Source organism: Cherax quadricarinatus, chromosome 7, assembly GCF_038502225.1.
Source record: "Cherax quadricarinatus isolate ZL_2023a chromosome 7, ASM3850222v1, whole genome shotgun sequence".
NCBI classification, from domain to species: domain Eukaryota; kingdom Metazoa; phylum Arthropoda; class Malacostraca; order Decapoda; family Parastacidae; genus Cherax; species Cherax quadricarinatus.
In genome coordinates this window covers 55137540-55157455 of record NC_091298.1, presented here as the reverse complement: position 1 = coordinate 55157455, position 19916 = coordinate 55137540, and the positions used below count along the sequence as shown (strand labels likewise).

Sequence of the window (19916 nt, the reverse complement as noted above, 5' to 3'; positions counted from 1 at the left end):
TCTTGATGTATACTTATGAAGAATCCCAGTTACACAAAATACCGTCCAAACATCTTCAGATATCTTCTTCTAATTTTGCAAGTAATCCACAAATTGGAAATGAAAACTAGACAGATGTTTTGACTGATCCTGAGCAATTAACAAGTCAGAGATGATTAAGAAAAGGGAAGAAAGCTATGAGTCAGGTCAAATCTTATGTGTTCTGAAGATAAGAGCATTCAACAATGCACCTGGAGTGACAAGCATCTACAGAAACAAAGATAGTGTCAGTGACGATTCAATAACAGAGAAATAATTTTGAAAGAGGGCCAACTTATGGAATGGCTATAGTCCCGAACCTAACAGAAAAGTTATGTTAGAGTAAGCCTAGTTAACACTTTTGTGTTTTTATTAGAAAAATGACTAGTTTCACAAATATATTTCTGAGTAAAAAATTCAAATTCAAATTCAAAGTTTATTCTCTATAAGGATTACAATGCTGAGTTTACAGAATTTGGTTATTGTGTGGTTTACATGTAGTAAAATACTAATTACAGAGGGTGCCACTAGAACACCTAGCATGGCTAGGCATTTCGGGTAGACTTAGATTAATTCTTAACTCTAAATTATTACAAATTATGAGGTAAGTTGGTATTATGGCTAAGTGACTAAATACTAGTTTGTGAGTTTAGCAATGTGAATGCTTTTGTTTTGGCACAATACATAGTTTCAGTATTGGAGTATCACAGGCCAACTTATGACTAGTTAGGATTCATTATTTTAAGATTGAGATTGATATTTCTGTTTATGGTCAAATGGGTGAGTGAATGTAAGTGTAACCACCTGCAGTATCAGTGGTAGGAGAAGTAGTATATTTGTTAACGATTGATTTGAACCAGACGGCTTCAAAGTTCCTTAATTTAATGAAATGAGGGTTTAACATCAAGAGGACTAAGGGTTTATTAAGATTTTTATACTTTAGCTTAGAAATACAGTGGTACCTCGAGTTATGAACTTAATTTGTTCCAGAAGGCTGTTCAAGTGCCGATACCTAACGAATTTGTTCCCATTATGAATAATATAAATTAGATTAGTCCGTTTCAGACCCCCAAAAATACACTTACAAAAGCACTTACAAAAATACACTTACATAACTGTTCGAGTTGGGAGCTGTTAGAAACTCGAGGTACCATTGTATAGGGAAGGTCAAGGACAAGTGTCATCCCTGGAGAAGTGAGTTTAGAAGAGAAGAAAGAGTAAGAAGTTACTGAAATTAGGATTACAGATCATAGGTAGTAGGTTGGTAGACAGCAACTGCCCAGGGAGGTACTACTGTCCTACCAAGTGAGTGTAAAACGAAAGCCTGTAATTGTTTTACATGATGGTAGGATTGCTGGTGTCCTTTTTTCTGTCTCACGAAAATGCAAGATTTCAGGTACGTCTTGCTACTTCTACTTACACTTAGGTCACACTACACATACATGTACAAGTATATATATACACACACCCCTCTGGGTTTTCTTCTATTTTCTTTCTAGTTCTTATTCTTGTTTATTTCCTCTTATCTCCATGGGGAAGTGGAACAGAATTATTCCTCCGTAACCCATGTGTGTTGTAAGAGGTGACTAAAATGCTGGGAGCAAGGGGCTAGTAATCCCTTCTCCTGTATAGATTACTAAATCTAAAAAGAGAAACTTTCGTTTTTCTTTTTGGGCCACCCTGCCTTGGTGGGATATGGCCGGTTTGCTGAAAGGAAGAAGAAGAAAGCTTACAGATGTTAAAAAGAATTTTGTCTCTTCTTAACCCACTTCTCCAGTGCAGACATCCATATTTTACCTTTCTATACAGCATTTCTAATTAACAGAATCTTAATAACACCACTCACTTGTCATTTAATCAAACTAACATACAATAAAGCAATCTGATTCATATTATGGTGTACTTGTACTGATACTTCTGATATTTATTCTATTAAAGCATTCAGATATTTCTATTAAAGCAATCTGCTTCATATTATGGTGCTTCTATTGATACTTCAGATGCTTATTCTATTTCTTGTTCATCTCACCCCCCTCTAATATGCTGATAACACTGGCAGCTCCTCTTCACACATGTGACAGACATTTTCTGTCATGTTAAGTACCACAGTCATTTCAAAGGAATTTTTTTTTGCAAATACAGCAATCTATACCTTTTCAATTTTTCACAGATGTCACTTTTATCAACCCTTACACATATTATTTCTGTAGCTCTTTGCCTTCCCAGTATACTATCATTTCTCTAATCTTCAGAACCTGTGTCTTGGCCTGACCTTGATTTTCTCATGTTCCATTGCCCTAATCTGACTTCTGGCTTTCTTCCCTCTTCTTTCTTGTTCACACCCTGATAATGGTCCAGGATGGACTGAAACAGACAAGTTTTCAATTCCAATTCGTGGATCAGATGTCAATTGTTCATTCCACTGCATGTACTGTGACTTTTATTCATTTTTCTTTTAATTGCAATATTTGATTTCTCAGTATTTTTATTTCAACATGTTTAAAGGCCATTCTTGGTTCAACCACCCATCAAAACAAATTTACAGTTATGATGCATATCCTGCTATCTTCAAAACATGATAAAATTACGAATACAACTGTGCATTTTTTGTCTATCTGTTTGTTTATCCATATCTGATGCCTTGCTCCCACTGGGAAATGCCCATCCTTGAAGTATGGTGGACACATGTAGAACATCCCTTCAAAATTTCGAAGAAAACAACAGAGCACCCGAAATAATTTTCTGAGAATTCTATATGCAGCTCTGAACAGTGTAAGAGTAATGAAGAAGCCACTTACTTACAGCGAGAAACAGAATATGTGGAAAGTGGAAGGACTGCCCTCAGCAAGCATATAAGTGATAGTAGGAGAGAAGTAAGACAGAGAAGTAATGGCAAGTTAGAAAGACACAAATGAGGGTAAAACACACACCAAAAAATGATAAAGAATGAAAAAAAGTATATTGAAAGGGGTGATCAGAAGTTGCAATAAAGGTAGCAAACCATCATGCAGTGTGATTGTAGCCAGAGAACAGAACCATTAACAAAGTTAAGGGTGTCCTCTTATGCTTCCACACCCCTAACCCTTAAAAGAAGTGTTTCCACTGGCAACCGAGGCCGCTACTAACTGGATGACATCTTTTCTTAAGCTATTGCTAATTGTCATATAATAAAGGTTTCAACTCCCCTTTAAAATTAATACCATACTGAGTGTGAGTGTCACCGAATGCTAAACTTCTTACCCTTTTCTTTTTTTCATCCCGTTTCCCATCCGTCCCAAGAAGTTGCCGTTGAAGAGCCTCTTGCATCTGTCAACAAAATGACAAGTGTTAGGCACTTAATGCTCTGATTATGCAATAATGCAATGCTACGTGAAGTATCCAGAATGGTATGCAAAACTGTCCGTGGCAGGAATCTTTAATACAGAAATAAAAGGGAATGTCTCTTGTCTAGACCCATGAAGACTACAAATAACATCCCACCCATATCAACTAAAGCACATACATCACCAAAAATCTCTTCCCTATCATTAATCTACTTACAGTAATCATAATATCTCTGTGTCCTTGTAAAATACAGTGCAGTATAAAAAAAAAGTAAAATGAATGATACATAGTTCATTCAGTGGAGCCTTAAAAAAAAAAAAAAAAAAAAAAAAAAAAATGCAGCCACATTCTAACATTGAAACTGGTGAAATTAGCAAATGAAGGGTGGTTGTGGGAAGGTTATAATTGAAGATAATCAATTGTTTGGTAAAAGTGGAGCAATTAAGAAAGCCAGAAATACATACAAGGTCATAGTGTAAAAAAAAAAAAAATGAGGTATTCCAATAAAGCACAGATGTCAAAGGGTATGACAGAACTGTTTACAGGAACAGAATTCTTGCCAGAAATTTATGAAGATGTGCCGCAATAGTCTCAATCCAGACAAATTTAAATTCATGGACGTTCATTCTTGGTTTTATACTTTATTTTTAATAAAAAAATAAATCACCCAGTTGTACACACCTAGTGGTGTTTGCAGGGGGCATATGATAGCTCCTGGTTAAACTTCTTCAGTGCTAACATCCAACTTTCTTGATTCTAAATTTCTTAGGTCCTATCATACCTACTCTTGAAGCTATGTACAACATGGAATTTGCTTACACTTCTTCATTTAATTTGTCTGACTTATTCACAATCTTACTCTTAACAGTTATTTAATATGGTCCTTGTGGGCCATTTGCATCTTTAACTGTCATCTATTCCATCCAACTGTTCCTTACATCTCAAACTACCTTTTCCTATCCGATGTCCAGTCCCAGAGTACCTTGTACATCAGTACATCCTTTGAGGTTCTCCCTTCCAGGGTTGTTAGTCAAGCCTCCAGAGTTTCAGTACCAATCGTTTTAACAGTGAATCTTTGGATCTACTAGTTTAACAATGCCTCTTCTTCCATATCTTTTTCCCATTAAATTTCATTCACAGACTTATACCAGCGTAACTGACTCTCCTTTAGTCTGGTTTTTACCAAATCTCTCTTCTTTCCATTCTCATTTTGGCCAAGTATCCAAAGCATAGGACTATGTGGTCACTGGCTCTCAGTGGGTCTTTGTACAGAAGTCCATTTCTTTTACTATACATGCTTCACTTTAGATAAAATTCAGGTTCAATCTTGCTGGCTCATCCTCTCCTCTTATCTGTGTTTGGTCTTTAACATGGTGGCTCATGAAATTTCCCAAAATTGATTTAACTCTCCCTAAACAGTTCTGGTCCTATGTGATTTCCAATTCTCCTAAAATATATTTCCATATGATGATTCTCTTAATTTCAAAGCTCATTTGTACATATTTTGTATTTTGTTTTCTTCTTTCATTATCTCTTAAATTAAGTGTAATGTATTTACACTCCCATGTGTGAAACTGACTGCAATACATACTTAACATAAATGTAAATCATAGCAGGTTCAAATAAAGTGCCACCTCACATACTACACATTTTTCTACTCCAGAGCCTGGCTTTGGGCCAGGCTCGTCTGGTGCTTGCCTGGTCAACTTGGCTGTTATTGCTGGTGGCCCACTAACCCACATAACCATCACAGCCTGGATGATAATCAGTTATCCAGTGCCTTCAAGAAGGGGTGCTGAATTTCCAAAAACAATGAATAATCACATAATTTTTATGGTACCTTTATTTTAACACATTCCTTTCAGCATTACAATATCTGTTTGTATTTGATAAACATACTGACTCTTATGGAGACATTTTTATTTAACTCATTACCTATATCCAGAGAGTGGCCCAAAGAAGACAATACATTTAAATCTCCTTCCTTTCAAATAATACATACAGAAAAAAGGTAACTAGCCGCTTGTTCCCTACATTTCAGCCACCTTTCATGATGCACTTATCAAGAGGGAAAGAATTCTAATCCATTTCACAGGGAGTTGGAAAAGATGCAATATGGAAACAAAAACTATGAGTACCATATTAAGAAATGGAAAAATAAATAAAAACTGAGAGAAATAAGTCCAGAAATTTTGTCAGTGTAAAATGTTTAATAGGAATCTGTTTCACATTCATATGACAAGACAGCAGGACATTACCTTCCTAGAAAGTTCTAAAGTGTAGACCAAGTGTTTGCAATGAAACATATAGTGAAACATTGCATTTATAGATTTAGAAAAGCCATATGACAGAGTGGATAGGGGAGCAATGAGGCAGATGTTGCAAGTGTATGGAATAGGTGGTAAGTTACTAAATACTGTAAAGAGTTTTTATGAGGATAGTGAGGCTCAGGGTGTGTAGGAGAGAGGGAGACTATTTCCCAGTAAAAGTAGGTCTTAGACAGGGATGTGTAATGTCACCATGGTTGTTTAATATATTTATAGATGGGGTTGTAAAAGAAGTAAATGCTAGGGTGTTTGGGAGAGGGGTGGGATTAAATTAAGGGGAATCAAATACAAAATGGAAGTTGACACAGTAACTTTTGCTGATGATACTGTACTTATGGGAGATTCTAAAGAAAAGTTGCAAAGGTTAGTGGACGAGTTTGGGAGGGTGTGTAAGGGTAGAGGGTTGAAAGTGAACGTAGTTAAGAGTAAGATGATGAGGGTATCAAATGATTTAGGTAAAGAAAAATTGGACATCAGATTGAAGAGAGGGAGTATGGAAGTAAATGTTTTCAGATATTTGGGAGTTGACTTGTCAGCGGATGGGTTTATGAAGTATGAGGTTAACCATAGAACTGATGAAGGAAAAAAGGTGAGTAGTGCGTTGAGGTGTCTGTGGAGACAAAAAAAAACGTTATCTATGGAGGCAAAGAAGGGAATGTACGAAAATATGGTGGCATCAACACTCTTATATGGATGTGAAGCTTGGGTTGCAAATGCTGCAGCGAGGAGGCGGTTGGAGGCAGTGGAGATGTCCTGTCTAAGGGCAATATGTGGTGTAAACATTATGCAGAGAATTCGGAGTGTGGAAATTAGGAGAAGGTGTGGAGTTAATAAAAGTATTAGCCAGAGGGCTCAAGAGGGGTTGTTGAGGTGGTTTGGTCATTTAGAGAGAATGGATCAAAGTAGAATGACATGGAGAGCGTATAAATCTGAAGGGGAAGGCGGGGTAGGGGTCGTCCTCGAAAAGGTTGGAGGGAGGGGGTAAAGGAGGTTTTGTGAGTGAGGGGATTGGATTTCCAGCAAGTATGTGTGAGCGTGTTAGATAGGAGTGAATGGAGACAAATGGTTTTTGGGACCTGATGAGCTGTTGGAGTGTGAGCAGAGTAATATTTTGTGAAGGGATTCAGGGAAACCGGTTAACCAGACTTGAGTCCTGGTGATGGGAAGTACCATGCCTGCACTTTACAGGAGAGATTTGGGATATTGACAGTTTGGAGGGATTACCTCTAAACTGTCGTATCTGAGCACCTCTGCAAAGACAGTGATTATGTATGAGTGAGATGAAAGTGTTGAATGATGATGAAAGTATTTTCTTTTGGGGATTTTCTTTCTTTTTGGGTCACCCTGCCTCGGTGCGAGACTACCAAAGTGTTGAAAAAAATATATATATATAAATCATGAAAAAACTTTAAAACACTTAAAATTTGGGAAAGTTTCCAGACATAATGGAGAGATGCTGTGCTCACAGAGAATGTAAACATACCATGTGGGGTGTGGTGACTGTATTACAAAGTCACGTGGGGGGTATAGCCATATAGCGAATTTTGGACATAATTTGTTATGTCCATATCAGTGGAATGTTGTAAGGCAAAATGCTGTAAAGCAGGGCCCTACTGTACAGCAAATTACTTAAGTGCCTTTTCTGCAATATTTTAACATTATTCTGAGTTGATAGACACTCAGACAATCCCCCTATTAGTACATTATATCAAAGGTTTACTATATTGTACAGAAAACCAGAGGGGTGTTAATGTTGCAGTTTAAAAACTGTAGTGTAAAGCACCCTTCTGGCAAGACAGTGATGGAGTGAATGATGGTGAAAGTTTTTCTTTTTCGGGCCACCCTGCCCTGGTGGGAATCGGCCAGTGTGATAATAAAAAATATATATAATAAACCAAGACATAATCTGCTGTAAACATGAAAATGTTTACGTATAGGCACTGGAAGACATAAAAAGATAAATATGTACTGTGCTTATGGGAGATTCTAAAGAAAAATTACAAAGGTTAGTGAACGACTTTAGGAGTGTGTGTAAAGGTAGAAAGTTGAAAGTGAACATAGAAAAGAGTAAGGTGATGAGGGTACCAAATGATTTAGATAAAGAAAAATTGGAGGAGTATGGAAGGAGTGAATGTTTTCAGATACTTGGGAGTCAACGTGTCGGTGAAAGGATTTATGAAGGATGAGGTTAATCATAGAATTGATGAGGGAAAAAAGGCAAGTGGTGCATTGAGGTATAAGTGGAGACAAAAAAAACGTTATCTATGGAGGCAAAGAAGGGAATGTATGAAAGTATAGTAGTACCAACACTCTTACATGGTTGTGAATGCAGCAGCGAGGAGGCGGTTGGAGGCAGTGGAGATGTCCTGTCTAAGGGCAATGTGTGGTGCAAACATTATGCAGAAAATTCGGAGTGTGAAAATTAGGAGAAGGTGAGAAGTTAACAAAAGTATTAGTCAGAGGGCTGAAGAGGGGTTGTTGAGGTGGTTTGGTCATTTAGAGAGAATGGATCAAAGTAGAATGACATGGAGAGCATTTAAATCTGTAGGGAAGGAAGGCAGGATAGGGGTAGTCCTTGAAAAGGTTGGAAGGAAGGGGTAAGGGAGATTTTGTGGGCAAGGGGCTCGGACTTCCAGCAGGCATGTGTGAGCATGTTCGATAGGAGTGAATGGAGATGATTGGTATTTCGGACCTGATGATCTGTTGGAGTGTGAGCAGGGTAATATTTAGTGAAGGGATTCAGGGAAACCAGTTATTTTTATATAGCCAGACTTGAGTCCTGGAAATGGGAAGTACAATGCCTGCACTCTAAAGGAGGGGGTTGGGATATTAGCAGTTTGGAGGGATATGTTGTGTATCTTTATAGGTATATGCTTCTAAACTGTTGTGTTCTGGGCACCTCTGCAAAAACAGTGATTATGTGTGAGTGAGGTGAAAGTGTTGAATGATGATGATAGTATTTTCTTTTTGTGGATTTTCTTTCTTTTTGGGTCACCCTGCCTCAGTGGGAGACGGCCGACTAGTTAAAAAAAAAAAAGTACAAAGGATGGTGTACTTTCCCAGAGATAATAAAAGACCTACCACTAGATATCTTTCTCAGTTTTTCCATATGTAATCATCTCCAACTATAACTTTACAAACTTACAAACCACTCAGTGGATTAACTTGCAGAAAAGACTAGCCTGAACAAAGACAGATGATATAAAAATTAAGGATGGGCAATGGGCATATTAATACCAGATGAAATGTCAACAAAAGTGCAATACTTACAGAGGCCAAGACATCCCGTGGTTCACCAGGCTGTCCATAAAGACTCTGGAGAACTTCTAGACTAGGAGTGAGACCTGAGCCAAGGCCCCCACTGAGGTTCTGTGGGAAGTCGAAGGGTGGTACTCCACTTCGGGAAAGACTCAGGGAACTGGGGTGGGATTCCTTGAGCTCTCTTTTGTCTACACCTTTGGATGCTTGATTCAGATATTAAAAAAAATATCTAGTTAGTTATATTACTGTAAGCATAAATTACAGGAGGAGGACTGGGAGTTGTAAGTATTAATTACTATACTTAATGTTTAGAAAACAGACATTAGAAATAATTAAAAAATTCAATATCAAGAATATGAGACAGACTTTCACATGTCATATACAGTATGACTGCAACATAATAACTTTAACAAAAATAATGTAAAATTCTCAAAACACCCCAACTAGTAATGTACTCACAAGGTTTCAAAGACGGAGCTTTCATGGAGAGATTTAATGGTGCATCGTCAGCAGAAGTTGGAGTCCCAGATCCACATGGCTCAATAGATACACTAGCACTTTCCTCACGCCAGGCTGCACTGCTTGGGACACCATTCGACAATCGAGAATTTCCAGAGCCAACCGTCGAAATGGAGACCTTAGGCTCCGACTTGTCCCGGTGAGGTGGCGCACTCCCATGAGACTGGGAACTCCCCTTTCCGGCCGGCGAGATGGGAATAATTTCTAATTCCTTGTTTCGGATGGCCTTGGAGATGGACACACTCCCATTACTTGCTAGTTTCTCGGCAACCCGCTGCACACAAATGTTTGCGTGCCACGGACGGGTGTATGCGCAATGGAGTGTACATTCCGGCGTGCACACAACAGCGCAGGCAGACAGGAAGGCAGGAAGGTGACAGGTGTGGAAAAGAGAGTAAAACAACAAACTAATACATAAAACTCAATACACACAACAACAGCATGCCATTCCGAAGTTCAATTCAGGTTTTAAGATTATCAAAGGGAACCAAGTATTGGAATCTCTACCTACATAGCAATATTTGAAAAAGGATGTAAACAGCATGCAAAAATACATTCCTATACAGAAAACTACAATTGATAGCCTTCAAAATATATTGAAGACAAACTAAAGTAAATGTGAAATTCAAATATTGTAGGTGTATTATTTTACTAGTGTTCTGTAACTGTAAATATTTATATACTGTAGATCTATTTTTTTGACCTCAACAGTTGCCTTCTGCTTAGGCAAGGTGATCAGTCTTATTAAAACACAAACTCTTACGGGGTACCAAGATAAACAATATCTCCATAATCACTCAAATTGAAACAAATCAGATACAGAACACTAAAAATTACAAAAAAAAAAAAAATTAGATAATAACATCAGTAGATAAGAAGACCATCATCAAGCTCTACTGCAACTGTGATGGGTGATAAATGTTATTTCCTAGCCTATGGACCAAATCATTATAATTGAATGCTCAAGCCCTATAAATTCTGCTTTGCATAGAGCATTAAACATCAAACCATGATATATTACAATTAAAATAAGGTATAAATGACTTAATGATTAGCAAAATTGATTTTAAATACAGTATTAATTACTGCAGCCTTTATACAATAAAATAAACCACATATAGCATGACTGATATAGTAATATTTAATTTAAATTAGTATCTAATATAAAGACAAACCAGCCAATCTTATTCCAATACCCAACAATAACCATTGTAGGGAGCACAGCAGATACTCATAATTCGTGCAGCAATAACTCTCCATTTAAATTTTGTTTAAAGTACCATAAATAGCAGGGAAATAACCACTTTGATAAAGAGCTGGATATTTCCTCTTGCCTAGAGCCTCATTTAATGGCCCTATACTATTTAAGAAAAAAAGCCTTGTTGAACCGTATGATGGTGTGAGCAGGACAGAAAGCCTTCAATAGTATGTTCATGTTGTTGTGGCTGGTTCTCTGGTTTAAAGTGCTCATTGGGCTGTATAAAGTAGAGCTCAGTGGTGAAAGTGCATCTCCTACCATACTACTGCTGGAAATTTCCCTGCACAGATGGAAGGAATTATTTCTGAAGTCTAAGCAAGTGTTTAATGTTGATGAAACAGGTGTATTTTAGACGTCTTTGTCTAGAACTTGCATCACCACGAAACAAGAGAAAACTGCACCTTGATTTAAGGCAGTGAAGGATCATCTTAGCTTGCTTTGGTGTGCTGATGGATCAGGTGATTTTAATTGCTAGCCTATGCTTATTTATGAAGAATTATTTTATTCCCCGAGTCAAAATGTATCTGGCTAGAAAGAACCTTTCATTCAAGGTTCTCTTCAATCTTGATAATTCTTGATGTTATCCTCAATTCTTGCAGGATGCAGATTCAAATGTACGTAGAGGCAATGTTTTAGCCACCAAACATGATATCTTAAATACAAACAGTAGATCCACTTACACTTGTAAAACCCAGCTATCCATTTCAGTCCCAACCTCCACAGAAATCCATCTCAGTCAACCAATCAAAGCTATTAACCTGTCTAGTAGAGCAACAGTAACCCTCTCCACTGACATCAAAGGTGCAACAGGCAAGAGCCGCATTTAAGGAACCGGTACAGGAAGAAAAATTATTTCATGTAATCATTTTATTTAAATGTTCTTTTGTTTGACCCTCCATATCAGAAATGAATGTAAGAAAAATTGTTTCATGTAACTTATTTTTGGAAACCTGTAAAGCCATATTGTTTGACTTTTATTTAGTTATCCTAGATTAAATTTACATAATAAACCAACCTTTTATATGCTCATAGCATTTGTAAATCCCCAAGACACTTTTCTAGACCAACAAGCAATGACATCTATGTAAGGTATCAAGAATGTAACTATATTTTTCCTTGCATTATTCACATGAAAAATCATGATTTTGTAAGTAACACCAATGACAGGAACCTAACCCGTGCAAATTAAGAGAACCTACCGCATAAAGATTTTGGGGGCAAAATACTCATAGGTCACGATCAGGGTCACACACAAATCATAATTACATCTGTATTACTACTACTCTAACAAAATGTGACTGAACATTTGTGGCGTGTCAAACTAAATGTTTTTTTTACCTCACTAGCTATTTCCCTCCAATGCAAGGTGAAGAAAATAAAAGAACATATTCACCATTATTCATTCAATAATTGTCTACCAGAAGTGAATGGACACTACAATTCAAATGGAGAGAGATGATGTATAACTGACATTATGGTTGAAGCAGACACAATTGCAGAACAAAACTATTACAGAGAAAATGGGTTGCCTATACAACAGGCTTTTTCAAGTCAATACAAAATGATACACAGCAAGCATATTTATACCAGCATGAGGTCAGCTGTGAACAGGTGAGCAGTCGGGGAAGGTGAGGTATGTGATCACTGCATGGGTGGCAAGTGGTGGAGTATTGCAAGGGGCCAGTATTCCACCACTTGCCACCTCATACTTCATCTCCCCAACTACTCACCAGCTCATACCTAACCTGATCCTAATATAAATATTCTTGCCCTTTATCATTTTGCAGCAATCTGAAAAAGCCTCCTGTGCTGACGGTTATCTCAAAAAAGTTTTGCTCTACATTTGTGTCTATTTAAAACAAAAGGCAAATGAGCCTTAAAACTAACAGCCCCACCAACCCTTCAGAGTGCAAGCACTGTTCTTGCCTCCAGAATTCAAGTTTGGCTAACTGATTTCCAAAATCCTTTCATAAATGTTACCCTACTTACACTCCAACAGCAAGTCCAATCCCAAAAACTACTCCTCTCCATATATCCATCTAACACACCTCCTTCACGTCCTATCTTCAACCCTTCGTGGAATGTTTCCTATCGCCCCCCCCCCCCTTCCATCACACTCTTCCTCTTCCCAACTGCACCCATCCTCCTATAACCACAAACTGAGCACTCTGGCACTGCATTCTTAAATATGCACCATACCTCCTCAACCACCTTCTCATTACCTACACAGTTGGTTTTGCCTCCCCCCTAACTCTCCAATTCTTTGATTAATTCACTTTCACTTCCTTTACCCACTGATACTGTAGCTATCACAAAATAATTATCTGACATATCAGTCACTTCTCTACAGACATGCACATCAGTCTTTAATCTACACATACTGCACATAATACAGCAAACTGTCATCACTGCCCAATGGTCATTATTCCAAACTTACCTACTATGCCCTCTAGAACAGTCTCCTAAAAAAAATTATTCTTTCTTTTACCTGGCTCCTTAAACTTTCACTCTGCACTTCTTGAAATCCCTCTTTATCATCTACACCCATCTCTATACATATTTTTTTTAACACTGTGGCCATCTCCCACCAAAGCAGGGTGACCCAAAAAAAAGAAAAACTTTCACCATAATTCGTATCTGTGCACCTCTTGCCAAAGGTGCACAGATATGACAGTTTGGATGTCACTCTCAACAGCAAATATCCCAAACCCCTCCTTTAGGGTGCAGATATTGTACTTCCTACATTCAGTGCTCAAATATGACCAACAGGTTTTCCTGAATCCCTTGAAAAAATATTACCCCTGTTCACACTCCTACAGCTCGTCAAGTCCTTAAAACCATTTGTCACTACTCACTCCTATCTAGCATGCTCACACATGCCTGCTGTATGTCCAAGCCCCTTACACATAAAACCTTCTTTACCCTTCTCCCTCCATCCATTCCTAGGATGACCCCTACCCTTCCTTCCCTCACTACAAATTTATACGCACTCCAAGTCATTCTACTTTGCTCCATCCTCATTAAATAACCAAACCACCTCAACAACCCCTCCTCAGCCCTCTGAATAATATTTTAAGTAATTTCACACCTCATCCTAATTTCCACACTATGAATTCTCTGCATAATATTCATGCCACACAATGCCCTTAAACATGACATCTTCACTGCCTCCAGGCTCCTTCTTGCTTTAACATCCACAACTCATGCTTTACACCCATATAACAGTGTTGGTACCACTATACTCTCATACATTCCCTTCTTTGCTTCCATGGATAACATTCTTTGTCTCCACGGATACCTCAATGCACAACCAACCTTTTTCCTTTCAACAATTCTATAGTTTACCCAGTCCTTCATGTACCCATCTGCCAATACATCCACTTCCAAATATCTGAACACACTCACTTCTTCCATACTCCCTCCCTCCAATCTAATATCCAATTCTTCCTTACCTGACTCTTTTGATACCCCTCATCACCAATATTCCACACATACTGATTACTCCCTGGCTCCATTTCACACAATAAATACTGTGTTCCTTTACTTTATCATATACACTTCATATCTTGTCATCTGTACACCTGGCTAGGATGTACAAGAGTTGGTCCATAGACTATTAAACAACCCTATGCATTTTCCTACATCAGCAAGAATAATAAAGAGAGAATAAATAAATTCAAAATTACATTGTACATTCATGTAAATGTGATAAAAGTTAAATTCATCTATTTAAAAGAGCATAACAAGATCCAAATGGAGCAAGATGAAGCAGAATAATATGAAGTTGCAAACATTAGATATATCCTATACAAAATATTTTATTATGTATACATTTAATAAATGTAGTACAGTACTTCAAAAACATATAACCTTCACAAATGGCAATACTGATTTACAAATAATGTTATGATGAACTTAGTTTGCTAAAAAACTTTCATATTTATTTTTTCTTACTTTGTAAAAAGATAATGCTGCTCAAAATTAATAAGCAATTATAAAAGTTAATGAGTAGTAGCATCTTTTAAACTTATATTAATGACTCATTTTGCATAAACAGAACTCAAAACATTAAGTCATGAAGTTAACCTACTTCATGTAAGACTAAAATTTTTTGTCTTAAAGAATATCCAATTAACTGACTCATTCTAGGAGCAAAAGTATAATCATTGAAATATCTGTGCAGAATACATAATTAATAGAGTGTATATCTGACAAATATCAAATACTATACTGTATTTCTAAATTATAAAACTAAAATAATGGACTTTGTTAATACTCTATCTATAGATACATATACATAAATTATTCAATGACACAACACAGTATTGGCAAATCTGTGAAACTTGGTGTAAACTTAAAAAATGTGCATGTGCTGAGTTTTGAAATATGAAATGTGTCTGTTGAGTGATAATTAGACAAACAGGGAACAGACAGAATATACATGTACACATACACAATTCCATTTTTATCTGTATACATCTAATCTCTCTCTCTCTCTCTCTCTCTCTATAACTGACTGCTTCCTCCTCTAACCATAATGGCAGTTCTTGTCAGTATTTCCTTACAATGAACAGCATTAGTAGTTTACTGGAATATACCTAAGAACTAAACCAATCAATAGCATCTATGACCTAGCTGGTGCAATGCCTAAGAAGTAAATCAACAAATTTTGTCACTGGCCTAGCAGTTCCAAGATCAGAGAATTAAAACTATCGATCAAATCCTGCAACTGAATACTTTCCACAGAAATACAACACATATACAAATCCACACCCATATCCCTTTCACATTCCAACTTTTCCACTGTCTGCTAACTCTAGCAGCACATTTGCTATACAATACAGTATTAGGAATTTTGCTGCATGTCCTCAACCTCCCCCACATTCTCTCAATTACTTGTTTCCTGATTTTGTTCTGATATTTTTGCAATATTTCTTATTGGTGACTTCATCCTATTTAAATTTTGCTTTTTCCACATTCATTTATTTCGCAAAGAATTCAATCTAAAGAATCAATCTTATCATACAATGTACAGTATTATTTATTAAGAAAAGAGATTTACATCTAAACAACACTCACAGAGTATCAGCATTGATTCAGAATTTAAAGGCAGTACAGTACCTTACAAACCTTGTAAAGATATGATACATGCAGGAAAGAGAAAAAGAGTTGGACTATATTTTCCTAAACTGCAAGAAAGCTCTTGGTGTCATGTAGAAAGTTATTTAGCAAACCAGTGAAGTAAGCTGATATAACAGGAATGGTATTAGCACTGACGAGGGCACACATGAACTATACAAGAGAGAGTTATAACACGAGGAAAATTATCAGGATGGTCGAGTTACTAGTGAAGTCCAAGTAGACTTCAGTCTTCTGTATCACATTTTTCCTAATGTATATTAATGACCTAACAAAAGGAATAAACTGATACATATCCTTGTTGTGGAAAATTTCAAAATAATGAAGAGAATACATAATTAAAAAACAGAATAAGGTTGTAGAACACTTTGACAGACTTCAAGAATGGTTGAATAAATAGCAACCAGAAATCAACCCCAGCAAAAAAAAAGTTACGCATAAATTTGGGAGAGAGGAAGAAATACAAGCGATCAACAATAAGTACAATTTTTTCTTTCTTTCAACAAACCGGCCGTATCCCACCGAGGTGGGGTGGCCCAAAAGGAAAAATGAAAGTTTCTCCTTTTACATATAGTAATACATACAGGAGAAGGGGTTACTAGCCCCTTGCTCCCGGCATTTTAGTCGCCTCTTACAATACGCATAGCTTATGGAGGAAGAATTCTGTTCCACTTCCCCATGGAGATAAGAGGAAATAAACAAGAACCAGAAAGAAAATAGAAGAAAACCCAGATGGGTGTGTACATATATGTTTGTACATGTATGTGTAGTGTGACCTAAGTGTCAGTAGAAGTATGAAGACGTACCTGAAATCTTGAATGTTTATGAGACAGAAAAAAAGACACCAGCAATCCTACCATCATGTAAAACAATTACAGGCTTCCGTTTTACACTCACTTGGCAGGACGGTAGTACCTCCCTGGGCGGTTGCTGTCTACCAACCCACTACCTAGGAAGTACAATTTAGAGGGTTAAAAAGTTTGTATAAAAAAAGACCTAGAAACATCAATTACTCCAAACCTGTTCCCTAAAGCACACAAATTAAATAGTATCAGTAGCAGAGGCTAAGCTCTCAAATGTAAGAGTGGCATTCAGTAACCTAGACAACTATTAGCTCAAAAATAAAAAATTTATTTAATATCTATGACTCATTCTTGAGTATACAGCACTTACTGAAAACAAACACAGTAAAACAAAGTGAAACTCAGGAAACTCCAACAGAGTGTACTCAAAGCTGATACCTGGGTACTGAGCAATGAAAATGTAGAGCAGATATCGTACTGACATAATACCCTATGGCACTGATAGGGTAGACAAGGATAGAATTTTTGCTAGGAATAAATAGAATGGCTAAAAATCTTCTTTCTTTCAACAAAGTGGCCGTATCCCACCAAGGCAGGGTGGCCCAAAACGAAAAACAAAAGTTTCTCTTTTTAACTTTAGTAATGTATACAGGAGGAGTTACTAGCCCCATGCTCCCGACATTTTTGTCGCCTCTTACAATACACATGGCTTATGGAGGAAGAATTCTGTTCCACTTCTCCATGGAGAATGGCAAAAAGTATTACACAAATTTAATAATGACAGTGAAAAATTACCTTATGAAAGTTTTCAAGAATATACATGATTGAGCAATTTCATGACAATCACTCTAAGGTTCTGAGGCAAGACCAAGAGTTAGAACTTATCTTCTACAAACTACAATAGGTAATTACAAATAGGTAAGCAATTATCCACATACACAGCACATGTTAGGCTAAAATTGCAAAATGGAGCTGTAGTGCAAGATCTGCATTTAAAAGAAACCTAGTATCCAGGAGAGATTAAGTGCAAAACACACAATGGCTCTGAGAGTTAAAAAAAAAAATGGAGCTTTGAAGACTAAAAACACAGTAATACACAGTAATCACATCTAAGACCATATGTGAATACATGACAAGATATAAGATTTCTTAGCACCATCAACAAAGAAAACAGAGAGGCCACAGTTGTGTAAACTGTAGAAATAGCTGTGTCATAAGAATACTGCACTAGAAACCACAGAGACATCAAGTAAATACAGTACTGTACTACTTTAGTTTCAAGGTGGTTAGTACATGGGAAGAACTGGGAGAAGAGGTGGTGAAGGTATGATGACAGTTGACTCAGTACAGTCAAACTGCAGAATATTCATGGGCTGTGTAATCCACAAGATTTGATTAAAAATTTTTACTTTAAGTCATTTACAGATTGCTTCAGTAATTCATTTTTTTTAACCATTGTATTTTGTTTAGTGCACAACACAAAAATAAACTAACCATTTTAGGCACATCAGAAAAATATTTGAAGATATATGGCCAAAAAAGCATTTAAATAATTCAGACATGTGATATTTCCTATTATCCATAGCCTCAGGATTTATATCACCTCCATAAATGTAACCCCTACAACTTATGGTGTTCAACTATATGTACAGTACTGTAATTTAAAATGCAGGTACAACAGGACATGAGAGGTTAGGAATCTGTAAAATTGATCAATAGTGACAATGAGGCACAGCCAAGAGCTGTGAATTACTATCTGCAATCCAAACAAGGTCAGAAGAACTGGGGTATTTGAGAACACACTATATAAACAAATACATACAGTAAACCCTCAATTTAACAGACAAATAGGGAGGCAGTTAGCCTGTAACTGATATTGTAGTAGCTAGAGATGAGATTGTTTAGATGCAATTGTAACAGTGATAAACAATTCTGCAAGCAATGGGCTTTGTCCACTATTTTAGAATCAACTGACCTAGCAGGTTTTGTCCTGCACAGTGTTCTGAAGTTCATTAAATCAAGGGTTTACTGTAACTACAATTACGAACACAGAGATCTAAATGTAATTACAGATAGACATCCATTATGGCGCTATACTGCATTATTAATAATGCACCTCTTAGAATGGTTACTTCTCTTTTAATACTGTACCATGCCTATTGCATTTTCACTTCCTCTTTCAACTCTTTCTCCCAACTAATCACGAGAAATGTGGAAAAACACTCAATTACATGACGTGTACACTACTGAGGAATCAGTGGTTACTCTCTCATCCTTCATGCACACACAGATAACTCGCACATAGGAAACAGTAACTTGTGATGTTTCAGTCTGAATAGGACCATTAACTAGCCACACACAAGCACGAAGGGAAGGGAGCCAGAATATATATGAGAGGGGACCAGGGATAGGAGAAGTGTAATGAGAGGAGGAAATAGTATAAAGTGGTGGTGGTGGTGGTAGTAGTAGTAGTAGTAGTAGTAGTAGTATTAGTAGTAGTAGTAGTAGTAGTAGTAGTAGTAGTAGTAGTAGTAGTAGTAGTAGTAGTAGTAGTAGTAGTAGTAGTAGTAGTAGTAGTAGTAGTAGTAGTAGTAGTAGTAGTAGTAGTAGTAGTAGTAGTAATGGAGGTAGTCTTAGAACATGAGAAAAGAGGAACACTGCAGGAGAGCTAATGGTTCATGAGGGTAGGACCAAATCCCAACTGGACAAAACTCCAAAGGACAGAATTCACCTAGGCAGAAGACATATATGTAAAAGGCAAAGGAAAGAAAATATAGGAAACAAGAAGTTTGGAATATTTGATAGTGAAATGAGAAAGGAATGCATCTACAGGACTAAGATTCATATTGGGAAAGCCATGTATAAGGGATGTTTCAACAAGACTGCATCTGTGAAGGCTAGAAATAGGATAGACAATTTTGGGAGCAGACCAGTTCATAGTATGATCTCTAAAACTTCTTTTGTGTTTTTTAAGTCTGTCAAAAAGAGAGAGGCCAGTTTTCCAAAGTATTGGAGAGAACAAGATGAACAGGAAATGGAACAGACTCTGGAAGCATCAGTTGCAGGAGAGGAGATAGGAAATAGATAACTACAAAGGGTATTAGTTTGGCAAAGAATAAGTTTGAGGTTTAAGGAACAAAAGGTGTCATTAAGATTAAGGAGATTGGGAATATAGGGAAGGAAAAGAACAGGAGATTGGCCTTTTCTGTCTTCTGCCTAGGTGGGTTCTGTCCTATGGGGTTTTGTCCAGCTGGGATTTGATCCTAC

At 37.0% G+C, this 19916-nt stretch overlaps 1 protein-coding gene across 35 annotated transcripts in view; it reads right to left on the bottom strand.

The window, feature by feature from the left end:
- LOC128686856 (bromodomain adjacent to zinc finger domain protein 2B) overlaps positions 1 to 19916 on the bottom strand; it is a 709144-nt gene that overhangs the window by 173599 nt on the left and 515629 nt on the right. For 32 of the 35 annotated variants that reach the window (XM_070082464.1, XM_070082491.1, XM_070082470.1 and 29 more), the window contains 3 exons: positions 9390 to 9723; positions 8940 to 9133; positions 3259 to 3324 (listed from right to left, as the gene is read on the bottom strand). In XM_070082464.1, coding sequence (XP_069938565.1) covers positions 3259 to 3324; positions 8940 to 9133; positions 9390 to 9723 — 594 coding nt within the window. The remainder of the gene's footprint in view (positions 1 to 3258; positions 3325 to 8939; positions 9134 to 9389; positions 9724 to 19916) is intronic. The other 3 variants (XM_070082488.1, XM_070082493.1, XM_070082495.1) reach the window with 1 other exon arrangement.